At 39.9% G+C, this 26,724-nt stretch overlaps 1 protein-coding gene across 3 annotated transcripts in view; it reads left to right on the top strand.

Moving 5' to 3' along the window:
* GHR (growth hormone receptor) overlaps positions 1–26,724 on the top strand; it is a 261,874-nt gene that overhangs the window by 205,423 nt on the left and 29,727 nt on the right. For all 3 annotated transcript variants that reach the window (XM_059417067.1, XM_059417068.1, XM_059417066.1), the window contains exon 4: positions 25,865–25,994. In XM_059417067.1, the coding sequence (XP_059273050.1) occupies positions 25,865–25,994 (130 nt within the window). The remainder of the gene's footprint in view (positions 1–25,864; positions 25,995–26,724) is intronic.

The following is a 26,724-nucleotide window of genomic DNA, read 5'->3' on the forward strand; positions in this document are numbered from 1 at the left end:
CATTCCTTGCAAGTGTTCTAGGACTCTGTAAATCATAAGGAGTTTTCAGGTTTACTCTCAAAGGAGAGCAAATTATGGGTTTCTCCAAACAGTGAAATAGAGTGGCAAGGAATCTCAGTCACGTGACTGGGTCTGGTTATTTTCTCTAGTTGAAGGGGGACATGGCTGGCGGCACAAGAGGTGTGTGTGTGTGTGTGTGCACTGGAGGATAAAAGGGAAAATCATTTGTCTTCTTGGCTTCGTCTCTACTACTGGGTTTTCCCAGAGCCTTATTCCTCTCTGTCCCAAGCCTGAAAACGACCCCTCACCTTCCTTCTGATGTTGATGAACATCAGAAAGCTGAGGTTTCACCGAGCCTTGTCGTAGCTTGCCTCATCCTCCTTATCATTGTTATAATTGTCTTCTCTGGTCTCTTACTTGTCCCTTGTCTATTTCTCTTCCTTCTCCCTCCATCTATGAATGTTCTAAATGTATTATAAGACAAGACATTGTTATAATACATTTGTCTAACTCGTCTTACTTGCTAGTGTCCTCAACAAAGTACGACAAACTGTTAATACCTCCATCTCTGAGGAACTCATCGTCTCCTAAACCCAACCAGGATTTGTTGTTCCTGGACACAGTAACTATACTCTCTTCTGTCTGAGAGGTTCAGAAGACACACGTGATGTTCCTAAAAGTTCCCTTCAAGTGAGAGAGTATTCGAAAGTCGAATCTCAAAGGAGTAGCCCTTTCAGAAGTGTAGCCGAAACCAGGTAGGTGTGGCTTGAATCCTGACTGCTATTTACTAGCTGTGGGATTTGGGACCACACTTAACCTCTGACCCCAAGCTGCTGATCTGTAAACAAGGATAAATAACAACCTACTTTTGTACACTTGTATGAAAGTTTCCACTAAGCATAATGTTAGTTTCCTTTCCTTTCGTTATCCAGCTCTGAAAATGCAGTGGTGTAGGAAGTCATAAACATGTCATTAACACAAGTGAAAAGTGTAAAAATATATCAAATCCAAGATCTGAGGTCCTACAGAATACGTTTTTATAAGAGACTTTTTTTCTTAAGATTTTATTTATTCGACAGAGATCATACGTAGGCAGAGAGGCAGGCAGAGAGAGAAGGAGAGGCAGGCTCCCTGCTGAGCAGAGAGCCTGAAGTGGGGCTCCATCCCAAGACCCTGAGATCACTACCTGAGCCAAAGGCAGAAGCTTAACCCTCTGAGCCATTCAGGCACCCTTACAGAATACTTTTTTAAAAATGGTTGGAATTTGGAATTTTATAAATGGCATAAGGAGAATTTGTTAAAAAAAAAAAAAAGCAATAACTACTTTACACAAACAAAATACCTCAACTAATGAACTTGGGGAAAATAAACTGAAAATTAATATTCAGCAAAAGAGGAAATTATCAAAGTCATAAGGTACAGGGCCCTTGGTATTTGCAAAGTAATACCGAGCCATAAAACCCCCTTTAAGAGGAGGCAAAGCCAAAAGGCTGGTTCTCTTTGAAGGGCTCTTGAAAACAAGACATCTGGAAAATTATGGTCTGCTCCCTGGGCCTTATTTCCTACTCTAAATAAGCAACCTTCTTGAGCACAAAAAGAACAGCCAGAGTAACTAAAGGAGATGAAATGATTTATCAGAACTAGTTAAAATAATTAAATCTGAAAAGCATGATCCTGGACATGGACAAGTCTGCAATTTCTGCAGACTTTTTGGAAATAAAGTAGCCCAATACAAGGATTTTGTTTGACTGCTCTAAAGCAGTGTGACAGATTGAGAAAACAGAATGTTCCGAAAATCCTGTTTATTTTGGTGGTAAGCCAGCCATCCAGGGGAGGAACCAGAGTCCTTTCCTTCAAGAAACATAGATTCCAATTAGAAGAATAGATTAGAAAGATAGATTTCAACCTTCAACCTATAGTAAATTGGGAGTATTTACTGAGCACCTATTACAAGCATAAAATTATCTTAAGTGACCCATAAAGTGGTTGGGTGGGAGGCAAGAGTTAGAAAGAAGAAGATACAGGCCTTGCCCCTGAAGAGCTTACAATTTGTTGAGGGCTCTTTGTCTCCATTTTCTTTACACCGTGATGTTATTCAAAGTCATACAAGTGGGCATAAATTTATTGGGGATAATATTACAGTGAGCAATAGTACCATTTAAATGCCTCCGTTATATTTACTACCCCAGGTATCTTCAGTTGCCTGAGGAAATTGCAAGCAAAGACAGGAAAATGTCAGTACCAGCCAGTTCCAGATAATGAAGTTATTTCCTCCAAAAACTTTCACTGTATTATTAAGTTAGATTGGTTAGGGCTAGAAAGTAGTAAGACTGATTTTCTTAGGTGGCTCATGAATTAATTTAACTCAAAAGATAATTCCCAAGAAAGAGTTTTAAAAATCCTTTGAGTACTAACAGCTGCATTGAGATTGATTTAAAACTTCCCAGTCTACTCACTTTTAAAGATAATGTTTTTAAATTTATGAGTGCTGGCATAATGATTAAAATGATAAATTTTTTTACTTTGTAATCATATCAAGTACTAAGAGTTGAAATAAACTCTGTGAGATTAGTGAAACAATAAAAACATATACAGCATATGGAAGTCTTTATGAAGCACATGATTACTGTAATTGTGTTTGTCCCTTTGGGACTCTGAACCAAACCGTCCATGTCAGTGAGTAAGATAGCCTTTATCTTGAACACCTTTCCAAGCATTGTAAGTTCAAGTAGCCACTGGCAGCTTATACATATAGACTCGAAGGTGATTTTATATGGTTATTGGTTTTCATTAAAAAAAGTTGGACTTATTTTAGTCTAATCTGTTCCATTGGGGACTTTGCTGGGATTGTCAAATGAGGGAAAGACATCATGAGAATAGGGTTTGCCTGGTTTCTCCACCCTTAGCAGAAAGAGTCCCACTGGGGTATTTTTTTTTAAAGATTTTATTTATTTGTCAGAGAGAGGGAGAGAGAGTGAGCACAGGCAGACGCAGAGGGAGAAGCAGACTCCCTGCAGAGCAAGGAGCCCGATGTGGGACTCGATCCCAGAACGCTGAGATCATGACCTGCGCCAACTGAGCCACCCAGGCGTCCCCCCACTGGGGTATTAAGGACCTCTAGAATGAGTCTTTCACAAATCACATGCCTTGGGCTTCCCATGATGGGATGCCAAAGAAGCCACATGGCTCACACGTTCCCTTAAGGTGTATGATTCACCTCTGAGAGATTTGGTCCCAAGTAATCTTTAGTCTTCCCCCAACCACATCTGTAATCTTTCTGTTTCCTTCCCAACATCTTGCACATCCCAAAGAGGTTAGGGGACCTCCAGATTCTCAAGGCGGGACCAGGTTTTGAGTGGATACCCTGTATTGAGAATGAAATGGGAAGCTTGGTGTGAGGCAGCCATTTATCAGTAAGGTGTTAAGAAGAGCAGGCCAGGGGCTCCAAGTTAGTGACACGTGGACCAAGGGATGGGCTTCTCTCCCAGCTGGACCAGAGTATGTCCTGGAGCAGTGAGAAGTGGGAGACATACTTCTTAGGGTATTGTTGAAGTGTTTCCAGCTTTTTCTCTCTGTTCCCCCACTTCCATCTCTTCTCCCAGTCATATCTGCAGAGTAAAGCTGTTTACTCAGAAATACTTTCCAGACTGGTACTATCAATCCAGAAGATGGATGGTATTTTTTATTAAAAGGGAAAGTTGTCTTAACTCATTTCATTTGGAGACTTCTGTTCCATTCTCAACCTCAGCATTATGTCCCAGGACAAATATTTTGTTTGTAGTTTCGAGTTTTTATTTAGATTCCAGTTAGGTAACATACAATGTAATCCTAGTTTCAAGTGTAGAATCTGGCGATTTGTCACTTGCATACAACACCCAGTACAAATATTTTTTTTATTTTTTTAAAATTTTTATTTATTTATTTGATACAGAGAGAGAGATCACAAGTAGGCAGAGAGGCAGGCAGAGAGAAAGAGGAGGAAGCAGGCTCCCCGCTGAGCAGAGAGCCCAATGCAGGACTCGATCCCAGGACCCTGAGATCATGACCTGAGCCGAAGGCAGAGGCTTAAACCACTGAGCCACCCAGGCGCCCCAAATATTTTTTTTTAATGTGGTTTTAAACCCGATGGTATGTTTGTCTCACCCTTGAATTAAACTCCTGGTTGGAAAAGAAAAATTAGCCAATAAAAAGTACAAAAGAAAAAGGGCACTGTTTTAAATTCTATAAAATGACCTGTTTATTAAACTATTTGGGATATTATTGAATTGTGTTTATTTTTATTTCTTTCAAAAAGATCCTCCTTTATTGTATAACTGTGCTGATATATAGTTTTCAACAAATTACAAATCATAAACCAAGATTTGGGGGCCACAGGAAAGTTCAGAATTAGAATGAGGTATTAGAATGGGGTAAATCCCTGTTGCAAAAATTAAGGAAAATGTTGCACACACCCCCACTCCTTATAACAAACAAATGAAATGAAAGTACTAGATTTTGTATCACAGGTGGTTCTGACAATTGTAGGGAATTCTGAACTTTCAAACGTCATATCCTGAACTTCAATTTTTGACCTTGAAAAATGAAACATGTCTTTAAAAGGGATGAGAGTGCTACAGTGTGGGTTTTCAAAATCACAGATTACCCGTTGTTGTGGGTGTGGCTAGAGTGTCAGACGAGTCTCTGGTATGATGAGCATCTACTTTTAAAGACCGTATTTTTATTTCTTCTCTTTTTCTTACCCTATGATTTCACTGACCTAAATGGGTTTCAGTACTGTTCACATCACAAAGAGGCCAGAATGAATTATTGTGTTAAAAGGAAATTGAGGTGTTATTTTTTATGAAGCACTAGCAAAGTTATTATATGATGCAGAATTGTAAGGAAGGTTTGAATCATTGAAAGGGATGAGGAAAAAAAAAACGATTTTTTTCAGTTAGCATTGAAGACATGCATTATCAGACTTACACCTGATAATACTTCATTATTGCAGTAGTGTTTACATTAGCATGTGCTGTTCTAAGCATTTCACGTATTTTAAAACATTAGTAGTCATCATAATGGATCCTGCTGTTATCCTTATCTAATAGATGAGGTGATGAAGGCACAGGGAGACTAAGTGACTTGCCAAAGCGCACACAGCTGAGAAGTACAGAGCGATGATTCAAACCCAGGCATCCTAACTCATGCACTTGACTCATTACCACTGTACTGTGCCACCTCCTTCCATCATCTTGATGTGGAACTCTTCTTCTAGAATAATGGGAAGTACATCTAAGTCTAGATCTGGATTATAGAGGTTGAGAGCACGGGATTTATTTTTTTTTAAGATTTTATTTATTTATTTGACAGACAGAGATCATAAGTAGGCAGAGAGGCAAGCAGAGAGAGAAGAAGGGAAACAGGCTCGCCGCCGAGCAAAGAGCCCGATATGGGGCTCGATCCCAGGACTCTGGGATCATGACCTGAGCTGAAGGCAGAGGCTTTAACCCACTGAGCCACCCAGGTGCCCCGAGAGCATGGGATTTAAAGTGAGACTTCCTGGGCATGGTGCTTCCCATCTTTACCGTGGTATACCATTAGTCCCCATCTCATACTAAGGTTGAATGGATTGAATGAAGTAATACACCAAAATCTCTGAGGACAGGATCTAACAGGTGGCCATACCAATAAATGTTATCTCTTATCATAAAAATTATATTTACATCAGCTTTGGGATATGAATTACGTTTGCCAAATTCCCTGGGCGAGAGATGATAAACATTTTATACAGGCACTTCTTAGAGTTCAATCTCATAATAATCCAGTAAAGTTACTCTTACTATTCCCAGCTCAATGAATTTGAGGAAACTCGAACTTCAAGAAAAGATATTATTTTTCTAAAATCAAATAAGCAAGGATTCAGACTCAGGACACACTGTCCCAAAAGCCTCAGCTCCTTCTACCGCCCTTGCCTTTTTCTAAACTTCAGGTTTGTTCAGCTAGTTCAGACCTGACTGATGATTAAAAAATTCCAGTACAAAACAGGAGAAAAAGTAATACAAGCTTTAAAATTACATCCTGGGCAAGTGAACAAGTGTAATGGCAGCTGTATTGACTCAGTGCATGTAACAACCATGCTGCTCTGTGCTAAGACCTGTCTAAGCCCATAAATAATGTTATATTAATAATGGCAGCATACTGGAAGACCACCCAAGAAATCGTGGTTGATATAGGAAGTGGCAGCAGTGGCTCCTAATTGAGAGCTCTGGCTTCTTAAATGAATGCTCAGCCATGCTTCAGGGATTGTAAGCCTGCTCTGTCCTTGGGAGATGTGAAACTCAACAGCTGACCCCACCACTTGTCACTGTTGACAGTCCTATAAAATTTCTAAGACAGGAACTCTGTGTTCTAGTTCAAACCAAGTGAATATTTCCTGTTTGTTGACCTATAACTTCAAGGGTGCTAAGTCATCTGTCTAGCAAGATTCCTCTCTTCCCCTCTGTTGTAAGTTATTGTGGTTCTATAAAATAGTCAAAAGGAATGCCTGCATTTTTGTTGGTGGTATTGGTGTTAAATTCAGAGATCTGGTACAAATCTCACCTCTGCCTCTTACCAACTGGATGAATTTAGAAAGACATGAAACCTCTCAGGGTTTTGCACTTCCCATCTACAAACTGTCTTCTCTGGTTGTCTTGGGCATTAAATGTATGTGTTTCTGGAATATAGTTGCACACAGTATTAGCTGGATCTGTCTTGATACCCTACCTACCATGTAGGCAAAGGCCTATCCCAGAAGACATGAAACAAATTGTCCTTTTCAAAATGAAGATTTGCAATCTCTCCTTAAATGTATCTAAGTCTAATGTTTCATTTTCTTTATGAGCCAGAAGTTTTATATCTTACAGAAGCTCATAACATGAAAATAGTCTTTGAAGATGAACTCCTAATGATCTCAGACCAGTGGGGGAACCTCTGATCTTTTCTGTTTACCAGAAAGCACATTTAGTCTGAGAATTGAGACCTAAAAGTTTATAAATGAATTAGGAGAATCAAAAATAGTGATTCTTAAGCTCCTCCTAGAGAATTTGACTCAGTAGAATTAGGTAGGGTTAAGCCCAGGAATCTGGATGTTTGTCCAGGTGGTTCTGGTTTAGGAAATTCAGACTCGTAGGACACACTTTGGAAACACTGGCCTATAGAAAGGGTATATCTTCTGTACCAGAGTTTATGCAGACATTATGACCCGTTAGCCAAGCTCTACAAAGAAAAGGGAGCCAACATAGAAGAAAACCATGAAGGCCATGGAAACCCCTCATCAGGGAAGGGAACTCCTCTTGTGCTTGCCCCACAATGTCAGACTCTTTACTCCATACCCATGTCAACCTTTTATTTTTAAGCCATTCCCCATTCTCCTGTGGAATTCAAAATAGTGAATGCATTTTCTTATAATCCACTTGCTTATGAATGTTCATGTGAAAAGATTTAATTATAAGACTAAGCATCTGGCTTATCCTGTAGTGTCTTTCTGCTCTAAAATCTGAGTCTTTCTTTTGCACATAGTTGCATTTTATCTGATGGGCAGATGCCTCCTCTTCGTATTCCTTTTACCTTTGTTTATGCTTCCCACACAGCAATCCTTTATGGAGGAAGGAATATGGAGAGTTGTAAAAGGATGAGGGGCCCAGGTCTGTGCCTTGGATCTGTTCTCTGTAGGGACATAGTCCCTAAGCCTCTTGCCTCATTTTATTCATGTATCTGTAAAGATTATAGGTTGCCGTAGTTTACCAAAATCATAGGTTCCTAAAACTTGGATTCTCTATGCCATTAATAAAGCAATTTTTAAACACAAACTCACAATATGCATTATTTATACATTTGTAAATTATATAGATGCACAACATTCTAATATATTTTGTTCATTTTAAAATAGAGGTTTTAGAGTCTTGACAATGTTGGACCAAGCAATATTATAAAATATTTTAACTTTAATGTTTAATAGGACAAAATACTTCCTGCAGTGAGTTTCAAGAAGTTTGCTTCTTTTGCAGGGAGAGTCCTCATTTAACGGTTTACAAAACACAATTTGAAAGTTGGGTCTGTATTACTTTTATTCCAATATTTGGTTTTAATTACTATCTCATACCTGAAAAGATATCTCATACATGAAAAGATGCTCACAAGATACACCAAGTTAGAGATTCAAAAAATAAAGAGTAGTTGTAGTCGGTGCCAATCTATATTTCAAATGGCCTTTAGGATAATTTCCCATTTTGGAAGTCAACTTCCTACCAGATTTGGTTAGACTTTATTCTACAATAAGAAAAGTGTCAGCTCATCATTTCCTTCTCCTTGACATAGGCTTGCTTCATTAGAATTAGCTTCATTATGAGATTTCTTTATGTAAATATTTTAAGCCACTTGTTTGTTACTTCAAACCACCATAATATCAGTATAATGTGTTTCTCCATTAAATGGGCCATATAGAACCTGTAAAAAAAAAAATAATATCATAAATGAAGAGTCAAGTAAAAGTACTGCTTATCCACCTTCAGAACCGTGGCCCTCCCACTCTTTATGCAGGATTCCTCTCGTACTAAATATGATTTGTGACTCTGACACATTGGCTGAGTGAAGGCTCCATGCAACTCAAATGTTTAGTGTTAGTAAACTTTCGTTTGTTTCCTATTTTAGATACACAACGCATAGAAATGAAAGTGTTAGTGTTTTCATTCTCCAGTGAATTGGCTTGCATGGTCCATTTTGTGGACAATAATCTAGAATAACATAGATAGTCTTTCAGTCCCATTGGTGATCATCTAACCTCTAATTTTTCCTAATTTTAAAAACCTCTGTTGCTATCATTCGCTACCTGATTTTGTTAATACCCTTTTTCTGTCCTATGAATCTTGATATCATATCTTTCAACATCTTGTTGCAGGCCTCTCTTCACTACTTCCTATCCCCTACACTTTGATTATTGCTCTGCCTCTGATGGCCAGGAGAAAGCTTCTAGAAATATATAAAATATTGTCATACCTACTCAAGAACCAGTGATTATGCAATTCAGCATTACAGCAGTTCTTCAAAATTTAGCTCCCTACTATGTTTAAGGAGGAAACTCAATTTTTAAAAATGTACATGAAAAACCACAAGTTCTTTAAGAATGTTCAAGAGCATAATACTTATGAAAACGTAGTTTATTCAGGCAAATTTAGACCCAGTTTTCAGTATCCTAGCTAATTGATTATACACCTAGATACCTGTTTGCTGCCATCTAGTATAGTAAAATAGGTTAATTATGCATTGGAATTGTGGACTCATTACATGGTTGGACATTAGTACTTAAAAGAATGCTTTGATGGTTTCTTACAAGCTTTCATCAGAGACCGTTTTTTTTAATCACTAGAATACTGAACATGGTCTTAATATTGTTGTAGAGTCTAGGCTCAGGATCAAGCTTGGTTTGCTCTCCATAAATGTAACATTTGGAAATTTGGGGCCTTAGATGTTGGTAGATCTGAAGTAGATAAGTAAATGAGAATGGCCATGATAAGTGGTCATGATTTTTACTTCATGGAGGGAATGAAACACACAGTATGGCTTCTTACGAGCTCTACAACCTTGGCCAATTCACTTTTTTTTTTTAACATCATTTTCTTCATCTGTAAAATGAAGTGGTGGCCTCGCTGACTATCAAGGTCTCTTCTAGCTCTAAGAGGACATGACTGCATAAAAACTATTTTCTTTCTGACACTGTCAAAGTCATATTCCCAGGATCCTCTTTTATGTCTGAAATAAATGTTGCCTCTCTAACTCTTCTATGTGTTTATACATCATTTGGTTAGAAGGGAGCAGAAAGCCTGACTTGGAAGAGAAAGCGGCAAATGTGGACCATGATTCTTTTCTTTTTTTTAAGATTTTGTTTATTTGACAGAGAGATTACAAGTAGGCAGAGAGGCAGGCGGAAAGAGAGGGGGAAGCAGGCTCCCTGCTGAGCAGAGAGCCCAATTCGGGGCTCAATCCCAGGACCCTGAGATCATGACCTAAGTAGAAGGCGGAGGCTTAACCCATTGAGCCACCCAGGCGCCCCTGGTCCATGATTCTTAAGAGTTGTCCAATGGAATGTCCACCAGTGGATAAGGAGATACTCAGCAATATGCATCTAACTTCTTCCCTTAAGTCACAGTGGCACATGTAGAAGTATAACCCCTCTTATAAAAGATCAGCCTCCTGAACTGCACTGCCATTTTTTTTTTCTGCAGTTCCCACCAGAACTTCTCTATTAAAGGTTCTAGGTCTATTGTAACTTGTACTAGTCTTCCCTTTCTTTATACGGTTCTATACAGCTACTTCAGTATATCCTGAAATACTTCATTTTCTATTCCAGTATGTCCTAAAATGTTTTATTTGGGGATTGTTGCATATGTATCAATCTTATTTCTCTGTGGGACTAATAACTTCACAATAGCAGGGACTGTTTCTCATTTCCATGAGGGGATCCAGTGTTGGTGTTTAGGGAATACATATGATTCTGATAATAGGTGCTTTTCCTATTTGCTTCATATGATGAGGGTAAGATGTGTTTATGTGTTTATCCATGACCTGAGCCAAAAGAGGAGTTTGACACTTAACCAAGCACACTGGGAGTCCATTACTTCTGAGCTAATTTTGTTTTACATTTAAGACCAAGTGGGTCCATGAATAAGAAGGTGGCTTCCATTTGGTGGATTATGAAGAGATTTGCCTTTTCCCAAATATCTTTCTAAATGCACTGTGCCAGTGCTTTGGATTCTCATTGTGAGGCATACTTTTAGGCTAAGGTATAAAGCCCTCTTATATTTCAGAATTTTCCTTGGAGGTCAATAGATAAAAGAGTCAGAATCTACCTATCCACAGTAATTGCTGAATTTGTTGCCTGTAGTAATGGTGGTGGTTCTTTGTTGAAAACCAGTCATGTGCCAGGTACTATATGTAAATCTGATTTAATTTTCATCAACTGTGTAAGTATTTTGTTCTCATTTTATCCATGAGGAAGGTGGGGCTTAGAAAATTTATGTAACATTTCTAGTAAGTTGCACACCTGGGAATCAAACCCAAATCCAGCTGGCTTCTAAGCCAGGGCTCTTTCTACTACTCCATATTGGCCCTACCTAAGGTAGCAGGGATTTAAGATTGGAAATGGGGGTGGGTGTGTTTTAAACAAAACAAAGTAGGAAAGAAAATTTTAGAATATTAGGGTCTCTGGTCAGGAAGGTTAGGTTGAGTCTCCTTCTGAGGAGTTCTTGACCATCCGTGAACTAGATGAAAATTCTGAGCCTTCTCAGGAGAGTGAACCAGAGGGGATGGATTTGTTGAAATGGGGGTTAGCACTATACCATAATCATAATATGCCAAATTAGCAACTTTTTAGGTATTTCACATTGAAGCCTGATGCAATATATTTTCTAAATTCTTCCTTTTTCATTAAATGTGGGCTTTCCCTTAAAAGCAGTTCTACCATCTAAACAAACACTATAAAATAGAAATATAATGGGAGTTACAGATGCAATTTCAAATTTCCTAGTAGCCACATTAAAAAAAGTAAAAAACAGGTAAAATTAATTTTGATAATGTATCTTACTTACCCAGTATACCCAAACTAGTATCATTCCAGCATGTAATCAGTCTAATAAAAACATTAATGAGATTTTTATGTTATTTTTGCATAATAATTCTTCAAAATCTAGTGTGTATTTCACATTTACAGCACATCTCAATTGGAACACTGAATTTTCTGTAAAGTGAAATGTAGTCCTACTGAAGCAAGAGAGTTACTATAGTAATGGAAAATACTCTGTACCGTTTCACTTTTAAATGTGAATACAAGCTCCTTAAAACTTAATAAAAGTAAAAATTCAATTCCTTAGTCATACTGACCCTATCTCAAATGCTCAATAACCACATAAGGCTCGAAGCTATCATTTTGGACAGCACAGATCTAACTTCTTCTCCTCAGAATGCGTCACCAGCATTCTCGGCAGTATCTGAGAACTTCTGAGAAATGCAAAATCTCATTTTAACAAAGTCCCTAGGTGACGTCTTTACACATTAAAGTCTGAGAAGCATCTCTCTAAAAAACAGAGATCTCTCCAACAAAGGGCTCCAGAAAGAGCAGATGAATGAAGAACTGTGGAGGCTTAGGAAATTTGTTGCAGTTAAGTGATGCCAGGGTTTGGTACATTGTGTTCTGCTGGGAAGTCGTAAGTTTCCCACAAAGGCGAGTATGGCTGTCCTCCTGTGTAGACTGACCCAGGGCCATCTTGGAGCCTAGAGTTGGCTCCACTCCCAGGATTATGGCAAAGAATCTAACACTAACTTCCATGACTCCCACAATTAAGGCAGCTGCACTCTCCCCGCCATATATACTTGAAACTGCAACGTTAGAACCCTTGAGACACAGCTGTGAGCATATGTTTCTGCTCCACACAAGTGGAATTTAAGGCTGGACCTTACTGAGAGACCCAGCAAGGTCACCCACAAGAGAAGCTTGTGCTGCCACTTCACTGCCTTTCCCTGCAAGCCAACATAGAGACACTTGACATCACATTCTCTTGCTATGTGGGTTTGTTCAGCTCCCCCTGGATCATTTAATGCACGCCACCTCACCTTGCTAATTCTTACTTGGTTTGTTTTTCGTAGGACTTGGCAGTTGAGGGGACTTCCAGTCTATTTGCTTAGGGAATTCATTGCATTGATCTAACATAGAAACTCACTGTTCTAATCCAGTGGTCCTCAATCCATCTGGTTGTACCTTAGAGTCACGTGGGGCATTCAGAGAAGTACCAATACCCAGGCATCACCCCAGTCTTTTTCCTCAATATGTTGAAAATAGTGTTGTTGTTGTTTTTAGATATAATTGACAAATAACATTGTGTAAGACATCATCCAACCTAATTAAATTTCTAGAAGGTATTTTGTTAAAGATCCCCAAGTGATTCTATGCGTAGCCAGAGTTGAGAGCCCCTGGTCCAATGGGAGCCCTTAGCTGGCGGTCAGTTGGCTTAAGTCAATGTTTCTCAGTCTTTACATACAAATAAAGCTGGGATCTTGTTAGAATGCAGATTCGGATTCAGTAGGTAAGAGCTTAAATAAAACTTTGCGTACAGATGTACCACTAGTGGCATTTCATGCGTGATCATCTGTCAGCGTGTGTCCATGTTGGCCATCTGGGATGAGTTCATCACCCTTTCCTTAGTCCTCTTTGGAACCTTCTGTCCCTATGCGCTCAGCTCTTAGTAATCACTACTTTCTCTGATTGTTTACAGCAGTTATTATCTTTATTTTAACTGCCTTTTATTGTTAGTTACTTCTCATATGTACATGTATTATTTCCTGTACTAGCTTATCTGATTCTTCCAAGGCAGAATCCATGTGTCATTTTATTTTTACAGTCCCCATTGCACCCAAAGAAGAGTGCCCTGCACATAGCAGATGCTGTATAAATGCTTCTTGATTAACTGAAACTTGGAACTTCTGTGTGGAAGCCTCTTTAAAAAACAAAAAACAAAGAAAACAAAACAAAATATGAAGGACTTAAAAATGCAAGATCTTTGGGGCACCTGGGTGGTTCAGTGGGTTAAGCCTCTGCCTTCAGCTCAGGTCATGATCTCAGGGTCCTAGGATCAAGCTTCACATCGGGCTCTCCGCTCAGCAGGGAGACTGCTTCCCACTCTCTCTCTGCCTGCTGCTCTGCCTACTTGTAATCTCTCTCTCTCTCAAATGAATAAATAAAATATTTTTTTTAAAGCGAGGTTTTTTTCTTTGTGGAGTAGAAAAAGAGTTTAGAGATGTAAAGGGATAGATTGGAAACTTAGAATTTTATATTCGTTTTTTTCACCATGAACACATCTTTGAATTTGGGAGAACGATTTCATAATTTAATGGCTTTATTTGCTTGAAGCAGGGCACTACTGACATTCTGGACCAGAGAATTTTTTGTTGTGGGGCCTGTGCATCATCTTTCATGAGATCCCTGGCTGCTCCCTGTTAAATGGTAGTAGGACACCTCCCCACCCTGAGTTGTGACTATTACAGATGTCTCCAGACACTGCCCCATGTTTTCTAGGATGGAGATTCATCCCTGGTTGAGAACCCTTAGTTTAGAATGAAGCATAACACAACTGCTTTCCTGACCCAGTAAATACCTTAAAATCATTAACAATTAAAACATGCACATGAGAGAATGACAAGGTATGTTCTTGAGAAAAATGTGTATATTTATAGAAAAAATGGTCTCTGTTCCTGCGTTTTGGAGATCATGTCCACGTATACCATATTTATCTTTGTATTTGTCATCTTTCATATTTGGCCATTCTTTTGTAGACATAGAAACATACACATAGAACATTTTTAAATCCAAATATAGACTTCAGAATCCTAAAGTGGTGGCAGCAAGACCACCAAGCAAGACCGTGTACACAGAGCAAAAGTTAAGAAAGAACGACCAAGTTGACTCTCTTTCTCGGGGAACTGAGCCAGCCTGTTTATGTAAGACAGTCTGTCTGGTGTGCCGTGATCCTTGGACCAAGAAACAGTGTTCCAGCAAATGAAGGTATTAAGCTGAAATCTGGCCTGTATAAGCAGGTGCTCAATGATTGTTTGTTGAATGAGGGAACCCATGAATGACTCAACAGTGAATGCAGCTATAAATCCTAAAACAAAAAAACTTCAGTGTGATTGCCTTTGGAGCTCCTAACCCTAGACATGAAATTACATAACAGAGTACATCGTCATCATCAGTGAGGATTAACTGGCCTCAACAAAATTACAAGATGGGGAAAATAAAGTCTCATTTGTCAGTTGGTTTCTTCTGGCAATCGAGGGTTTCCCTTAGACTTCAGGAGGTTCATATTTTTCAGTGACCGAGATGCAATGTTGGCAAAGCACTGCCATACTTTTAGGCTTGGATTAGAATGCCCCCACACTTACTTTTTCCTCCTGTTTCTGGCCAAAAACTTGCATATGAGAACCAGACCAGAGGCTCCAGTTGTGAAAAACCAGCACAGTGTCGTCTGGGCTCAGAAGGGGAAAGACAGAAAGAAGTCCATGGTTCGTACCTTCTGCCAGCCTTGAAAATCACTGGCGAACTTTTAAAACTCCAATGATTAAATGGTCATTTCATAAATTACCAATTAAAATTGAATCTTGAAGGATGGGACTCAGGCATCAGCATATTTTTAAATTCCTTGGGTGATTCCAGCATGGAACATGTCCACTCTGCCTATAGACCCCCTTTAGCTACTGGTTTTCAGGAATTTGGGTCATCTCATTAAATAGAACCTGACAACCTCAGGACACCCAGGTGGCTCAGTCAGTTAAGCATCTGACTCTGTTCTGCCTCAGATCACGATCTCACGGATCTTGAGATCCATGCAGGGAGTCTGCTCAGCAGGGAGTCTGCTTGGATTCTCTCCTTCTGCCCCTCCCCCCACTTTCATGCTCATGCTCTCTCTCTCTAATAAATAAATAAATCTTTTTAAAAATACTTAAAAAAAAAAAAAAAGGAACCAGACAATCCCATTCACAAGAGCTTTAGTTAAGGTTCATCAAGGATATTTTCCTATGACCAGGGAATTATTTTCTTTCATTTAGTGAGTTACAATCCCTGTTTTTGTGAGAGTGAGATTAAAGTTAAAATTAACAAAAAGTGATTTTCAAATTGAAGAGGTGTCCAGTAGAGGCTTAGAAAAAATAAAAATTACATGTGGTAAATCTTAGTGTTAAGTGTGACTTGTTGCTTTGTGCATTTAGATAGATTTTCTTCCTGAGCTAAAACTCACATTTTAAAAATTGCTTTTTTAACCATTTAAAAGTAGTTTTTCATATATTCCCAGTGTTTTGTAACCATCACCACTACCAATTCAAGTCCCATTTCCATTCTTTTAACATGAAAAAAAACCCTGTGCCCGTTAGTACTCACTTCCAACTTGCCTTCCCCTCATTTCCTGGCAACTACCAATCTACTTTCTGTCTCTATGAATTCGCCTAGTCTGGACATTCTATATAGATGGAGTAATATAATATGTGCCCTGTTGTGTCTGGCTTCATTCATGAAAAAAAATGCTTTCAGGGGTCATCTGTGTTATAGCATGTATCGACACTTTATTCCTTTTTGTGGCTACATAGTTTTCTGTGTCTATACCACATTGTGCTTATCTCTTCATCAGTTCATAGCCATGTGGGTTATTTCTATTTTTTATTAGTGTGAATAATGCTACTATGAACATACTTGTACAAGTTTTTGTGTGAACATGTGTTTTCTGTCCTCTTGGATATACACCTAGGAGTGGAATTGCTGGATCACATGCTAACTCTGTTTTTAACTTTTTTGAGGAGCTGCTAAACTCTTTTTCTATAGCGGCTGTAGTATATTACATTCTTCCCAGGGGCTCTAATTACTTCGATCAGTCATCTTGCCTTATATTTTAATTAATTTATTATATTATCTTTAATATTTGATTATATTATAATACAAATATAGTTAATTATTTTATTATATATATATAATTATTTGATCTATTATCTAAGATGTCCCTTCCCTTAACCAAGCAGAAAACAAATTTTACTGAATGTAGTGCTAATTGTTTCTTAGACATCTCAAAACCATGCTATATAGAATAAAAAGTGTTTTTAAACAATGAAACCATGACAGTTCTATTTCCTAGCTTAGTTCTGCAGGGCAGTAAGTCCTAGGTTAGTTCTGCAGGACAGTAAGTGCGTGTCTTCAAGATGATGTTCCTGTTTCCACGTTCCAGTGGACTACACTATTGGAACTTGGGGCTGCTGTAGCTGTCTTGGCACATCTGCCTCTCTAGCCAGAGGAAAAAACACCAAGGAAAATAGTGCCTTTGTCATTCTACCTGAGAAGCCTGGTTGTTTTTAAGAAAATTGATGGGTAAAGAGCCTCTGAAATCTAGGAAAAAGAGAGAAGACATTTTTTTAATTTTTTTAAAGAGTTTTATTTATTCATTTGAGAGACAGAGAGAGTGAGAGAGAGCACAAGCAGAGGGAAAGGAAGGAGCGGGCTCCCCACTGAGCTGGGAGCCCGACATGGGGCTGGATCCCAGGTCCTGGAGATCATGACCTGAGCTGAAGGCAGACACTCAATCATCTGAGCCACCCAGGCTCCCCGCCAGAAAAATATATTTTTTGAGAATATTTTAAATCAGCTTGGAGAGTATATGCTCACTGTGTCCAGGACAAGTAAATGAAAAAATGTGAAAACACTAAGTAAACTAAATGCACCAGAGACATGCTATGGAGGAGAGAGATCATTGATTAATGCCCCTGAGTGTTGAAAACTAGGATTAATTATATTCAATCATAAGTATTTAAGAAGGAAAATAAATTCTTGTAAAATATTCCATGAAACTAAATTAAGCAACATAAAGCGAGTTTTGTTAAAAAGATAAATGCTTAAATAAATAATAAATAAATAATAACAGCGCACGCACACACACACTCTGCATCCTGACGTTGCTACCTATGTGAGCTGTCTCTACAGCCTGTGTGCGGTTAAATTCCCTGCCGGACCACGTGTGCCGTAAACAATTCTCCAAGATAATAACGACCAAGTTCAGCTGATTTGACATTCATCTGAAAGTAACTGGGCATGCTCACTTAGCCTTTATTTTAGTGAGCCCTACCATTTTTTAAATGAACCAGGAATCCATTGTTAAAAGTATGCTAGACTGTAATTTAAAATAGAGGGAAATGAACATTTGGGTCAAGAGCTTGTGGATTCTTGTTCTCCGCTCTAAACCACAAAGTACCTGGATCTTACAGTGATGCCCTCCTCAGTTCCTCAGGGAACTGTAAAGGAAAGCAGGTAGGAAGGTGAATTCCTTACATAAAGTATTGTCCACTATGAAATACTTTATTAAATTTTTTGCCAATTTCTACCATTAATATAAGGCCTTGTTTGCCAGTAGCCTACAAACTCACTATTTGTGGTTCCATAACTGCTCAGCAATTCCATAGGTTAAAAAAACAAAAACACTGACCAGGTTTTGTTTGTTTGTTAAAAATTTTATTTATTTGACAGACAGAGATCACAAGTAGGCAGAGAGGCAGGCAGAGAGAGAGGGGGAAGCAGGATCCCTGCTGAGCAGAGATCCCGAAGTGGGGCTCTATCTCAGGACCCTGGGATCATGACCTGAGCTGAAGGCAGAGGCTTTAACCCACTGAGCCACCCAGGCACCACTGTTTTTTTTTTTTTTTTTTTTAGTTGTGCTTGCTGAGATTATATTATAAGGCTCTTCAGTTCCTCTTGACAATAGTGTCCAACCAGGAAGTGTACAAATTTCTTTTACTGTATTTTGACAGAACAGCATCCATCAATTACATGACCGTCTGTAAAAGGCGATAGGTAAAAGGTTCTCTTAGTTGGAGGAATCACTGATTTCCTGAAGCTTTTCATACAGAAGAGCACTCTGGAAATGGTAAGAGTACTTTGGAGAAGGATGTGTGGCCTCAAAGCAGATCTTCAAAAGGGAGGACCCCCACAAGCTAGGGGAGGGGGTCTAGGGGGTCTAGTCCTCTCGATCTAAGTATTTACAAGCACTGTGCAAAACTCATCACCACTCCACGCAGAACTTCGTCCCCAGGAAGCCCTGGCAATTATTTAGGCTGCATTTCCCTTGCAAGAAAATGACACATAATTTTTTTTAAAGTATGATTCAACCACCCAGCCCATTCTATTCAGGGAGGCTTTGGCTTAGAGAGGTGGAATCATTGGATGGACTCATCGTGACATAACCAGAACTCTCCCAGGTCCATTTCAACTTTAATGAGCTTTTTCTGGAAAAACCATTGCCAAGAAGCTGATAAGGCTTGTGCAGTGATTCCAGAGTACCCAGATCACTGGAGAAAAGCATCAAATAGCATTCTTAATATTCCAGAGATCCTCTTCAGCCAGACCCACAGTGTCTGTGTGCGGCACTGATAATTTTCCTTGCAGCGTGAGGAATTTTAATCGCTTCTCAAGAACACACAGAGAAAGACTTTGCTTGGATTTTTTTAAATTTAAATTGATAATATAGCAACACCCTCCAATTATCTACTACTCAGACTTCAATAAGTTATGATGGTCTAAAAGACAACCACAGAAATCACCTCTAACCAGCAAAGGAAGTAGCTGTCACTATATGACCACATATACCTCAGGTGTTTCAGCTGGCACTAGTGGACTTAGAATTACATGTAAAATGCAGGATGAATTTCACATTTAGCAATATGTTCATCATCTACTCTTCTTGGGTAACAACAGGTAACAAATCATGAACTGACAATCACACCTGACTTGCAAGGATGGGAATAATAACAGCAAACACATGATTACTCTTAGCAGATCTCAGACCCACCAATTAGGAATTTGGTGACCAAAAGTCATTTGGTCCAATGTTTGTCTTGCTTTTCTCTCATTATCGTATTTCCCCCTTCATTGTCCATGCACATATAACTACATACTTCGATTTGGTCTTATCACTTCTTTCATCTTTTATGATCAAAATCATGTTTGAAATTTATTCCATAAAATTGTTTTCTTTAGTCTGTCTTTACAGGTTTTAATTCTTAGTCATATTAAGGACTCATTGTATCGCCGAGCTGCTGCCCAACTCAAAAGGAAATTCTCAACTGATTGTATTTAGTTACCCTTTGGTCAAAGGGGAAGGTTTTTCCCTTCTAGCTCCTGCCCCCACACAAGGTATCCACCTCCTCAGCTTCTGTTCAGGGACAATAACCAGGGCCTGGGACTGTTGACAGCAGATGGTCCACATGACATGATGTGTTGGAGGTACCACATTTCAGAGCAGGGGCTGCACGCACCACACAATCCGGAGCTCTCTGAAGAAGGTTGTCCTTCGCTGCCAACTCTCCCCTCCCACTTCATTTGCTCCTCTTCTTCCCTCTCTCCTAACACTCAGCACAAGCAAACATTGGGAACTGGTGTGTGATTTCCTTTGTTTTGTTTCTGCTTTGTCATGAGTAGAGGATAGAAAAGTATGTCTGGTGAGGGAGGGTAAGAACACAGACTACTTCATTGTGTAAGAGCTGTTTGATGTCCCTTTCTCTGGGTACTGTCAGGAAGACCATCTTCTTCCAAGGAGAGAGCTACTGGGCAGTGAAGAAGGGAGCCAGCTTTGTCCAGCCCAACAAGTCTGACTGACGGTGGCAGCACGGCCACTGTCAATGATGACATGTTGCAACCAGCAGTGCCTCCAGCTCTCTCTGACACTGTCCTTCTGTTGGTGTAGTTTGAACACACTGTCACTCAGTCAACATTTTATCAATATCAACATTTGATCAAAGAATTCAGCAAAACTCTCTTCAAGCTCTCTAAATAATAGTTTCAGTAGGAATACCAGTTTAACTTCTTAATTAATTCCCATTACCAATTGATAGTCTATCGGAAACTTGGATTAGCATTTAGATATGCACCATAGGCCCGTATATATAAAATATCTCATGGTTCTCCACTGTTCATCATTTACTCTTCTGAGGTAATAATTAATATTCATATCCTTCCCACACCCTCTTACACTATACTCATGGGAGTTTATACTACATATCACTCTTTTCTTTTTCAAGCTGTACACCCAACGTGGCGCTTCAGCTCACAACCCCAAGATCAAGAGTCACATGCTCTACTGACTGGCCCAGCCAGGCACCCAAACCAAAGGTCTCTCTTGATACAAATCTCTGCTAGAACTGATCAGACAACCTTATAATGTGGAAAGCCAACTTTTCAGTGCTTGCTTATAATTTATTTCTCTATACTAGTGGCACTCAACCTGTGCCACACATTGCAAGCACCTGGGGAACTTTTAAAAATCATGATACCCAGGCTGCACCCCAAATTGACTCACGTCTCTGGGAGCAAGCCAAGGCATCAGTATCTTTTAAAAGCTCCCCTGTTGATTCCGGTGTGCAATTACAATTAGAAAATGCTGCTCTTAGGGTTCGCCAGCTTACTGATTTCTGAGAATTGAATTAAGAGCACATCTGAGCTTATCATTTTTCCCTTCTGGGAATTTTTTGAAAAGCAAGAGAAAATTGCCTAACAAAAAAGCTGCTATTTTTTGCTGGTGCTGTTTTTAGGTTTGAAATCACACAAACCTGTATTTTAATCCCATCTCTGCTATGTACAGCAGTAAAAACAGGGACACTCACTTCCCTAAACTCCAGTTCTTCACCTATTTCTAAGTGAACACCTCTGGAATTATGCCCACCTTCTGGAATTACTGTCAGTATTAAAGGAGGCAATATATGTTAAGTATTCAATGTGATATAATATGGAAGGTGATGTATGTAACATGTTACATGATGTATGTAACAATAACTAAAATAAATATGTAGTTGCACCCCAATGTTTATAGCAGCAATGGCCATGGTCACCAAACTGTGGAAAGAACCAGGATGCCCTTCAACGGACGAATGGATAAGGAAGATGTGGTCCAAATACACTATGGAGTATTATGCCTCCTTCATTAAGGATGAATACCCAACTTCTGTATCAACATGGACAGGCCTGGAAGAGATTATGCTGAGTGAAATCAGTCAAGCAGAGAAAGTCAATTATCATATGGTTTCACTTATTGGTGGAGCATAACAAATAACATGGAGGACATGGGGAGATGGAGAGGAGAAGAGAGTTGAGGGAAATTGGAAGGGGAGATGAACCATGAGAGACTATGGATTCTGAAAAACAATCTGAGGACTTTGAAGGGGCAGGGGGTGGGAGGTTGGGGGAGCCAGGTAGTGGGTATTACAGAGGGCACGTATTGCGTGGAGGACTGGGTATAGTGCATAAACAATGAATTCTGTTACACTGAAAAGAAATAAATAATTAAAAATAAATAAATAAATATGTAGTTGCAAGTCAAAATCCTCATTCCCAAAATGAAGACTCCAAAGAGAAAATAAAAATGAATTCCAAATCTATTGTCAGGATGTTGAATGCTGATCAGTGTTAATCTTAACTTTTTTTCAGAATGTGAGACCACTTGAGTTAGAACACTCATTTCTCCTAGTGAAAATCAATTTAGGGCCAAAGCTAGGCTCTCTTGTCAAGTGCATTCTTTTCAGAGTTGCTATAAATGGATATTGAACTATATGGTCTCTAGGTTTAGGCTAAAGTTCATGAAAGAGCAGGAATTATTAATACTTCAAAAATTACTGGCTGTGGCTCATCAGAGAGGACCTGAGAATGTATGGTAGCCATTTGTTGTCTTTAAGTGAGATATGAAACGAACTTCTACTAGGATTTTCAGACATAATCAGAGAGGTACTCATTTTTAAGGCCAGTACCTCTTAGCCTTGGTAAACCTCAACAAGATGCTAAGGAGCTGAACTTCAGGAATGCCAGCTGTCTTCAGCCACAGTCATAACACCTGAAGCAGCAGGTGACTGAGGAGCTAAGCAGCCAGCTACACTATAGTTCTTCTTGCCTCCAACAAAAAAGTTACATACTTTCACCACACTCATTGCAACACCTTCCATTTGCTGAGAAAAGTGGCTTATGCCATTGTTGAATGCTGCTTTCAACTTCTGATATACTGGATTCATTTATTCTGTATAAACAGCATTAATATTATTCCCTGCCCTTCCTCTAAATTAACCCATCTTCTGGGACCTCTGCTTCACACTTTTTCACAAGGCTGTAATCAAAGTGTTTGCCAGGGCTGTGGTCTCTTCTGAAGGCTGGACTGGGAAAGGATCAGCTTCCATGGTTGTTGGCAAGATTCAGGTCTTCAAGGGTTGTTCGACTTGCTAGTTACTGATCAGAGGCCACTCTCAGTTGTTCATCATGTGGTTTCCACCAACACAGCAGTTTGCTTCATCAAAACCAACAAGAATGAGAATCTGCTGCCAAGATGGAAGTCACAGTCTAGCCTAATCACAGATATGACATCCCCACAACCCTGCCATATTCTGTAGATTAGATTAGAGTAGAGTAGAGTAGATTAGCAAATTATTCAAGGAGATGAAATACAAAATCTTGTAAATAACAGGAAACAGGGATCATAGGGGCCATCTGAGAGAGTCTGTCTGCTACAGCACTTAATGGCGCATACCCAGACATGAAAGGAAGAAGGAAGGAAGGAGAAGAGAGTGAAAGGAAAGAGAAAGAAAGGAGGAAGGTAGGGAAAGGAGGACATGCAGTGAAACAGACATTTAAAATAGCCTGGCTGCGCTATGCCTGTATCAGAGTTCTTCTTTGAGTACATACTACATAACATTAGCATCACAGCCATGAACCATGAATTTCCTATTCCTTACTTAGAATGAGAAGATAATAGGGAGCTTTCTATACATCTGGAGTTAAAATGAAACAGAATAAACAAGCGGACTAAGTTTAAGCAATAAAAATGTGTTTCAAATTAATTTTTTTTAAGTTTTTTTTTCTCCCCAGCTAGCAAACTTTTCTTTTCTGTTTCAAGTTTTTGGGTTGGGTTTACTATTCTTGCCATTATGTGGTAGGCTTGTTGCACAGGGAATATGACGACCTCAATGGTGTTTGCTTTTGGTGTTCTCTGGTTGTTTCAGCTTAAATGCTAAAATTGTGTTTTAGTTGTGTACATTATTATTAATGGTAGTACGTGTTATTTATTATAAAAGTGAAGTTGTTTAGTAGCTTGAATCTCATCTCTTCCAGCCTCTCTGTTGAGGAGACTGAGGTCCAAATGGCTTGGGAAGATGGGGGCTGAGAGTAGCAGAGCCAGGACTCAAACATAGATCTCTGAATTTGTAATCCAGTGCATTCCCTCTTCTTAAACTTCTGTGTGGAGGAGTAACCAGAATCTGCAATAGTCTCCTCAAACCTGCAGGCATTAAAAATACTTGTGGCTGAAATATGTTCTATTAATCGCTTATATTCTTGGATGATCTGAAACTAACCTTTTCAGTGCTTCAGCTAATAGAAAAAGGAACTTTTCCAGGTACTCTACTGTATAATGGGCGCTTACCTAACAAAACACACACCTTTTTCACTCTCTTCGATTGTAGCAGATCCTACATGTCAGTACTCTCAGAGAGGTTTGTAAATGCTGACCACCTAGAGGGCTGAGCACCTGCCCTTGGGACCAAGCAGATCCTATCCAGGCCCCGAAACTCTTGTGAATCTCTTAGTTAATACAGAAAAAGGAATCTCTTACAATGGTGTGACTATGGAATTTCATTAAGACATTCTGTCACTCCCAATATGTATTCTCAGGGCAGAGGACTTATCTGCTACTCAGGATCTCTTGAAGATTCATTTACCTGTGACCAGACAGTTTGGGACAGCAGATGTTCTAAAACGAGGACACATTTCCCCAGCCTGAGCTTTTTGGCTGCATTTATATGGGTATTAGCAGAAGGAGGATGGGGTCTCCGTTTCCCAGCCCCTTATCTTCTTACCCTGCTCATCTTTCTACACGGAATTCCCCTGTCCTCCACTAAAAGAGAAACCCCACAAGGACCAGAACGTTAGTTTTATTTCCTGCTCTACTCTTGGGAGAGGGCCTGGAACAAAGTAGATGTTTAGTGTTTGTTGAGTGGATGGCTGAATGATGGATTTATTTAGAAGGTTTAGAACATCCCATTTGTTAGGATTTTGCTGACAAAGGGGAAAAGAGGCATGTTTTGATTCAGAGCACCAGAAAGGAACCTGGAACTTGCAATTAGGGGTTTTTATGTGTTTGGCTGCCTGCTATTTATTTCTAAATTGTGTTTTAAAGTGTTCATAAAGATACGTAAAATCTGAGAGTCTCCCTGTTGCCTAGAGATGAGAGCTTTAGATCAGAGAACACAAATATATTACGTTTACAATCTAACGGAAGACTAATCCCGTAAGGAGGAAAAAAAGAAAAAAGAAGCTTGACCACCTCCCAAATGGCTGTGGAAATCAGAGAACAATGAAAAATGATATACAAAAAATCTGTTTTTGCCTCAGACTTGTCTGCTGCAAATTTCATCCATGTGGAGGTGTTTGGGCTAATAGCCTAACACTAGGAGGCAATCACCGCTTCCCAAATAAGAGTTGACACATAAGTATGCAGAAGTTTTTCAGTCATCATCTACCTAATGGGTATACTGGCTGAATCTTTTTAAAGAATGCAAACATAAGTGGCTCTTTATTTAAATAAATAAATAAAATACATAAACCATAAAAGGAGGAAAGGCCCCGTAGTGGATGCCATGGTCCCAGGCCATATCCCTTGTCCCATCTGATACCAGTGCCTGCATCTGGGGCTCACGGCCACCATCGTGCACATTGCCACGTCCCCTTCAGGAGCCCGTCCAGGCTTTTCCCAAGCAAGTCACGCGAGGTCTTCAGCCCATGTGTGGGTGTGCCCTAGAAGGTCTCGGGCATGAACGCCTCCAGGGCAGCCCCCAGGCAATGGAGGGTGGGCGTGAGGAGGACAAACACCGCAGCCTCCCCTCCTTCTCTAGAACACACTCCACACTCTACAGATTCTCCCAGAGGCCTCTGTGGAGGTCCCCTGGCTGGCCACTGTGGGAGCCCCCTGGACAACATGCATTGTTGGCAGTCCTCCCTCCCCTTCCCTCTCTCCCTGGCCCTACTTCCTGTTCCGGCGTCACTTTCCAAATAAGCCCTACCTCTAGTTCTGGTTTCTCCAACAGGCCCTAAAAATAATGTTTGACATAAAGACAAAACAGTTTGTCCCTGGAATCGAGAGCTGACAGAGAAATGACTGGCATACAACGAGCTCAGAAACCACAACCCAGGAAAACCGTGTCTCTAGAGGAAATGGTTCTTCTTTACCACTTTACGTGTGAGTTTTATTAGGACCAGACCTGGCCCTCCTGATTTCATGCGTTGCCTTTTCTGTTTATTCTGCAGATTCTTCTGGGAAGCCTCAGTTCACCAAGTGCCGTTCACCTGAACTAGAGACTTTTTCATGCCACTGGACCGATGGGATAAATCATGGTTTGAAGAACCCAGGATCCATACAGCTGTTCTATATTAGAAGGTGCAATCTTCATCCTTCCTGACTTTTCCCTCCATAGACTTTCAGATGAAAGTTTACTGAGTTGCAGTGGTAGACATGTGATGACTTAAATGTGTACATTTATTCAAAAAGTATTAATTAAGCCTTTACTACGTGTTGGGGACTATCTAGGGCACCAGAGATACAACGCCAATTGCAAAAAATTTAGAGACCCTGGCCTCGTGGGTGTCACTTCCAACAGGAGAAGACAGACCATAAAAAATTAAAAATAAATAAATGTCAGCTGGTAATATGGGTTATTAAGAAAAGTAAAAGCCAGAGGATAGGAAGTGTCCACACTGTGAATGAGGACATGCGTGTACATGAGAGTGTCTGAGGATGAGTGTGAGTATGAATGAGGGTACGTGTCAGTGGGTAAAAGTGTGAATATGCATGAGTGTGTGTGTGAAGTGTGTGCAAGGGTGAGTGTGTGTGAGAAGGTGTGGAAGCAGGTCCATGGAGGTGCACAAGGATGTGAACATATAAGTGTATATGAGAGAGCAAATACACGGAAGTATAGATAAGCGTGTCTGTGTGTGGGCATGTGTGCGTGTGTGTAGGGAGCTTGGGTGAAACTTTAGATGAGCAGCTCACGGTGGGCCTTGCTGATGTGTTGTGTTATAGGAGAGACAGAAGTGAAGTGAAAGAGGCCCATAGGAATGTCTGCGGCGGGGGGGGGGGGGGGGGGGGGGGGGAGGGGGGGGGGGGGGGG

The sequence above is a fragment of the Mustela nigripes genome, chromosome 12, assembly GCF_022355385.1.
Source record: "Mustela nigripes isolate SB6536 chromosome 12, MUSNIG.SB6536, whole genome shotgun sequence".
Lineage (NCBI taxonomy): Eukaryota > Metazoa > Chordata > Mammalia > Carnivora > Mustelidae > Mustela > Mustela nigripes.